Below are 7,034 nucleotides of genomic sequence, written 5' to 3'. Positions count from 1 at the left end.
AAAAGCATAAAACTACATCCCTGAGTACTTTTCAGAAAGCATAAAATGGTCTTGAGTCTCCCCTAAAAGTCTCCTTCCAAAAGCTCTTCTGCCTTTAGTGATCCCAGTGAAGATGTATATTTCTTCTCCTTTTGATGGGTTTCCATGAAAACAGGAATTATTTTATGTGAAATATAAAATATATATTTTCAATAATAGAGTATAAATCTCTAATACACTTAATACAACTTTATTTGCTTTCTTAGTTGTCTTATTCAAAGCATTATGTTACTGTGCAGGATATTCCTACGTGATCTATTTTGTTTTTCAGACCCTCTACAATGTGTCCATTCCCCAAGGGTGATATACTCCTGTTACACACCTCTGTTTTCCCATTTGTAGCATCATACTCATAATTATTTTTTTTATTGATTGGGATTCCCATAGTTGCAAGTGACAAAAACCAAGCTTGAACTAGCTTACAAAATCGTGGAAAGGCTTATATAAACAGGGAAAGGCCAGGAGTATAACCTTCCTAATATCCCCCCTCAAGCTGGTAGGTTCAGGTGTAGGCACCTAACCCACGCTATGCCAATCCCTTCCCTAGAATTTGTTAACTTGGGAACAGAGAGAACATGAATCAGCTCCTCTCTACAGAGAAATATTTGGGACCTACAGAATAGTAAATGTTAACTACAGTTGGTTTGGGGTGCACTTCCTCTGGCCATGAGAGACCCTTTTTGTCTCATTTGCTGCTGTACCTAGCAAAGTGCTTGCCTCATAGTAAGTTCACATTAATGTTAGTTGAATGAATACATAAATCTATTAGTTTCAAGGGTGGAACCTCTATTGTACTATCATTTCCCTTATGAAATTAGATTTGACTTACACACTAATTTACAACATTTTTCCGGGAACACTTCTCTTAGTAGCCATACAAGCTGATTGAATGTACAAGTTGGAAATGAAACTTGAATATTACAATTGAATCTTAGGACTGGAAACATTTTGATAAACCAGTTTTTCACATTGCTCGCCTACCACTTCTGAAAACTGCAAAATAGGAACCATGCAAAGTTATAGTTTGTGGAATGGTACAAATTAAGTTTAGAGTATAAAGTCTCAGATATTTTATCAAGCTTTCCGACAGAGTTATTCTCTAGTGAAAATAAAAGACACAGTCCCTACCCTTAACTGTCTCAAATTCAAGGCCACTTTCCAGCAAGGGAGCCTGTTAAAAAGTACAGATTTCTGGGCTGCATTCCAGGCCTCCTGAGCTTACATCTAAGGAGTGGGTTTAAGAGTCAGCATTATTTAAAATTTCCCTGTGTGATTCTTAGGATTAACCAGATCTAGTGTAAAAAATATGTTTATGAATGCTTGTTTTTTTTAATAGTGGATTATCAGAAAACAAAAAGTGATCTACTCTGTAGAATAGTATTCTGGCATTAAATGTGACTGTAGAACTTTCATTTGTGGCCAAGATAGAGTAACTGGGACCAGATTTATCCTCTCATTTGAAACAACCCAACATATAAAAAACAAAATCTCATGAAAGAACAGTTTTCAAGACAGTAGACATCAGGCAACTAAGGACAGTGGTCTCTTATGAGACAGGAAACAAGGTGACCCATATGAATGCCTCACCATGCTGCCTTCAGAGAGTTTCCAGGCCATAGCACAGGGAGGGGAACTAAGGCAGAGTAGGCAGACTCCCTGATTTGAGGGGACAGAGCTGTGGGTCTGGGGAGACCAAAGCAACTAGAGTTCATAGGACAGAGTACTGAAGAGGAGAGAGCTGCACACAGAGAGAACCTCAGATCTGTAGAGGATCTCCCTCAAGTATTCAGCAGAGTATCGATCATTGCATGTCTAATAGGAAACTCCCCAACACTGAGAAACTCCCCAACACTCTCCACTTTGAATGGAGGAAAAAAACATCCGAAAGGATTGGAAGGAACAGCACCTGACACTACCTGTTCCCACCAGTCAGACTAGAAAAATTTCTAATTCATGGCTCATTGTGTAGAGTGCTCAGGGAAATCTTATCTCTGTCCTGAGAAGTAATTAGCCACAAACTGACAACTGCTCCAAACCTGCCTAATGGATCATGAAAGCAAGACCTAAAGGATCAAACTATGTCCGAGTAACTGATCTAAGTCTCAGAACAAAACACAAGAATATTTTAGGAATACAAAACATCAAGTATGCAACAAATTTACAATGTCTGACATCTAATCAAAGATTACTAGGCATGTAAAAAGACCAGAAAGTGTGACCTATAATATGGAGAATAATCAATCAAAAATGACATAGAACTGATAGATAATAGAATTAGCAGGAAAATACACTATGGGATTAATGGCAGATTAGACATTTCAGAAGAGATTAGTGAACTCAAAGACAGAGCAATAAAAACTATCCAAAAGGAAATACAGCAAGAAAAAGAATTTTTAAAGATTAAAAGAGCATGGCTGAGCTGTGGGACAACTTCAGTCAGCCTCATACATGGTTAATTGGAGTTCATGAAGAAGAGAGAGAGGAAAAGAAAGAAGAAATGTTTGAAGAAATAATGACTGAAAACATTCCAAACTTGATGAAAACTATAAACCCACAGATCCAAACACCATGGTAAACCTCAAGCACAAGAAACATGAAGAAAACAATACCAAGGTGCATCATAATCAGACAGCTTAGAACCTATGACAAAGAGAAAATCTGAGAAACAGAGCAAAAAAAGAAAGAAAGAAAAGAAACTGGGAGACTGAGGTAGGAGAATCGCTTGAGGCTGGTAGGCAGAGGTTGGAGTGAGCCAAGACATCGTGCCACCGCACTCCAGCCTGGACGACATAGCGAGACTCCATCTCAAAAAAAAAGAAAAAAGAAACAAATTTTACACAAAGAGGAACAAACATAAGGATGACATCAGTGTCTTATCAGAAGCAGTACAAACAAGAACAGTGTCATAAAGTACTAAAAACAAACATTTCTCCACTTAGAATTCTAAACCAAGCAAAGGTATCTTTCAAGAACAAAGGCAAAATAAAAATGTCGTCAGACATACCAAAGCTGAAAGAATTCAGCCAACCCACACTGGAAGACCCACAGTATATTTAGGACATTCTTCAGGCAGAAGGAAAATGATAACAGATTAAAATCTGAGTCTACAAAAAGGGAATAAAGAGCACTGGAAATTATAGCTACGTGGGTAAATCTATAAGTTCTTTTTCTTATTACTTCAATCTCTTATAATTGGCAATTTAAACAAAACAGCAATGTGTTTTAGAGTTTATAGTATATGGAAAAATAAAATATATGACAACAGTAGCACAAAGCAGGATACCACTAAAGCAGTACTTAGGGAGAAATATGTACCATTAAACACCTATATTAGAAAAGCAGAAACATCTCAAATCAATGACTTCAGCTTATACCTTAAAAGTAACTAGGGCAAAAAGGAGTAAATTAAACCCAAAATGAGTAGAAGAGAAGAAATAATAAAGATCAAAGTGGAAATTAATGAAATAGAAAACAGAAAGCAATAGAGTATCAATAAAACAAAATACTTTTCTTTGGAAAGATCAGACTGATCAGGAAAAATGACTATACAATTGGGGGAAAAAACATGAATTACCAATATCAGGCATGAGAGAAGGGGCATCACTACAGAGTCTACAGATACAAAAAAGATGATAAGGAAATAAACAGATTTGTGCCAATAAATTCAACAACTTAGATAAAATGGAAAAATTCCCTGGGAGACAGAAACTACTACAGCTCTTTTAAGAAGGAATAAACTGAATTGCCCAATACTATTTGAAAATTGAATTTGTAGTTAAAAACTATTCCTCAAAGAAAACTCCAGGTCAAGATGGCTTCACTGATAAATTCTATCAAACATACAATAGAGAAATAATACCAATTCTATACAAACTCTTTCCAAAACATTGAAAAGAAGGAATTTTCCCGGCTCATTCTAAAAGCCAGCATTACCCTGATACCAAAACCAGGTAAGACATTACAAAGAAAGAAAGCTATAGACTAGTATCCCTCATGAATGTAGATGTAAAAATTCTAAACAAAATCTTAGCACAGCAAATCCAACAATATATGAAAAGGTTAATATGTGCTTACTTCAGCAGCACATATTCTAAAATATAAACAGTAAAGAAAATATTATTATGGCCTCTGTATAAGGTTGACATACGAATGCATGAAGTGTTCCAGATCTTAAAAATATATATGTTATGATCAAATGGTGATTAACCCAGGAATACAGCTTCACTTATAATAGCCCAAACCAGAAAACAATTCAGTGGGTGAATAGATAAACTGATACGTCCATACAATGGAATACCACTCAGCAAGAATAAAGAACAAACTACTGATACACGCAATAGCATGGTGGAATCTCAAAATAATTATGCTGAGAGAAAAAAGCAACAAAAAAGAGTTCATAATGTATGATTTCATTTATGTACAGTGCAAACAAATCTGTAGTCAGCAAAAGTTGACTGTATCAGCATTTGACTGGTGGACAACTATATTATCAGCTTTTTGATTGTCATATTAGTAGTTGCTTAGGGATGTGGTGGGGAGGGTATGGAGGGATGGGAGAATATTATCAACAAGCATGAGGAAGCTTTTGGGAATGATAGATATATCACTATCCTGATTGTGGCCATAGTTTCATACATATGTCAAACTTATCAAATTGTACACTTTAAATATGTGTATGTCAATAATATATCAATAAAACTGTTTTAAAATAATAGGCAACATTAAAAATAGAGCAACAGGGAAAATAATCATAATTAGAAGATTTAAAAGCACTATCGGCCAGGCATGGTGACTCACATCTGTTAATACCAGCACTTTGGGAGGCCAAAGCAGGTGGATCACTTGAGGTCGGCAGTTTGAAACCAGCCTGGCCAACATAGTGAACCATGTCTTTCCTTACCCTCATCTCTACTAAAAATACAAAAACTAGCTTGGCATGGTGGCAGGCACCTTTAATCCCAGCTACTCAGGAGGCTGAAGCAGAAGAATCACTTGAACCCTGGAGGTGGAGGTAGCAGTAAGCTGCAGTCGTGCCACTGCGTGTGACAGAATGAGACTCTGTCTCAAAAAAAAAGAAAAGAAAATAGTGTGTTAAAAGCATTATATAAAATGTATGTATTCTATTATAGCCTACCGCAAAATCATAAATATTAAGAGAAGTACTATCGTAGTAATTCTGCTTTTACTGAACTTTGTATTTATTTTATTTTATTTTTTTTTACAGGGAATCACTTTAAAAATGAATGAACTAAATCATTGTATTGTTGCAAGAATTATGCATGGGGGCATGATTCACAGGCAAGGTAAGTTTCATATATATTTCTTTCTTTGCCTTCCTTAATTTTTTTTTCCCTGTAGCCTAGTGAAGAAAATGTTTTTGTTTGTTTGGTTTGGTTTTGAGATGGGGTCTCACTATGTTGCCCAGACTGACCTTGAGCTCCTAAGTGCAAGCAGTCCTCCCATCTCAGCTTTCCACAGGTGCATGTCATCACACCCAGCTAAGAAAGTATAAAGGATACATATAAAGGATCTTTTAAAATCATCTTTGATTTTAATCATTATTGGCCTCCATTGTTTCTTATTTATCTGCACATGCTCCAGCATGTAGATAATGAAGGGACAGTATATTAGAGTTCTGTTAGCCAGAGCATCTCTGTATCACTGTTAGATTACAACTTATGGGGACCACGGGAGATAAAGCAAATTATTACACTGGGCCTCAAGATGTAGGAGAGACATCTGTTCTAGAGTACAAGATATATGTAAATAAATAACCATTTAAGAACTGTTATCTCATTCATTTAGGAATTAGATATGCTATTTATAAATTAGGACATCATAGAGTTAAATAATATAAAAATTAAATGGTAAGAGATGTCAAATCAATGATTAAATTATTAATACCTGCCATAGTGAGTGCAGTCATTCTGTAGAAAGAATTCACTAAGAACTGGAATAGACAAAGAATGATGTGGGGTTTTTTCTTTCGGAGACAAAGTCTAGCTCAGTCACCCAGGCTGTGCAATGGCACAATCTTGGCCCACTGCAACCTCTCCTCCCGGGCTCAAGCAATCCTCCTACCTCAACCTCCTGAGTAGCTGGGACCACAGGCGCACACCACCATGCCCGGCTAACTTGATATTTTTGTAGAAATGGGGTTTTACCATGTTGCCCAGTCTGGTCTCCAATTCTTGAACCCAAGCAATCCGCCTGCCTCCTCCCAAAGTGCTGGGATTATAGGCATGAGCTACCCTGCCCAGCTCGAACAATGATTTTTTAAGAAGGTGCATCTTCAGTTAACTCTCAAGGATGGGCAGGGTTTGGACGTGTGGATTTAGGCTTTTCTTTGAAAGGACTGAGTTATATGTACTAGTATTTAGAGGATGTTCCAAAAATGATTCTTCTGGCAGACACTCTGTCTTTGAGATAGGGTTATTTTTGTACTTAACACCTCTTTCCTTACCCCCGGAGAGCAAGAAGTAACACTCTAAGCATTTTAGTGCCTTATTCTCCTCTTGAGGATAAGAGGAGACCACTGTGTACGCAACATGATGTCTGGCATCATTGCTGCTTTCGGAGGAATCTTTATAGGCGTAGAGAGTGTACAGCACTCCCACAGGAGGATATGTGATTTTAGATTCCAGTATGTATTTTTTGTTTGCTATTTTTAATAATTTTTTATATGTTTAGTAAAACCACAGCATCATTATTTCTTTTTTTTTTTTTCTTTTCTTTTTTGTTTTTTATTATACTTTAAGTTCTGGGGTACATGTGTACAACGTGCAGGTTTGATACATAGGTATACATGTGCCATGTTGGTTTGCTGTACCCATCAACTCATCATTTACATTAGGTATTTCTCCTAATGCTCTCCCTCCCCCAGTCCCCCACCCCACAACAGGTGTGTGATGTTCCCCACCCTGTGTCCAAGTGATTTCATTGTTCAGTTCCCACCTATGAGTGAGAACATGCGGTGTTTGGTTTTCTGTCCTTGT

General features: G+C 36.9%; 1 protein-coding gene across 1 annotated transcript in view; it reads left to right on the top strand.

Moving 5' to 3' along the window:
- Window positions 1–7,034, top strand: part of LOC108513361 (peripheral plasma membrane protein CASK-like) — a gene marked incomplete at its 5' end in the record, with an annotated part of 161,015 nt that overhangs the window by 95,443 nt on the left and 58,538 nt on the right. Inside the window, 1 exon segment of the mRNA XM_017849106.1 lies at window positions 5,264–5,342. Within this exon segment, the coding sequence (XP_017704595.1) occupies window positions 5,264–5,342 (79 nt within the window).

Source organism: Rhinopithecus bieti, unplaced genomic scaffold, assembly GCF_001698545.2.
Source record: "Rhinopithecus bieti isolate Rb0 unplaced genomic scaffold, ASM169854v2 scaffold_32986, whole genome shotgun sequence".
Taxonomy (NCBI): Eukaryota; Metazoa; Chordata; class Mammalia; order Primates; family Cercopithecidae; genus Rhinopithecus; species Rhinopithecus bieti.
Note: the sequence above shows the minus strand (reverse complement) of the source record. Positions and strands in the feature narration are given on the sequence as shown.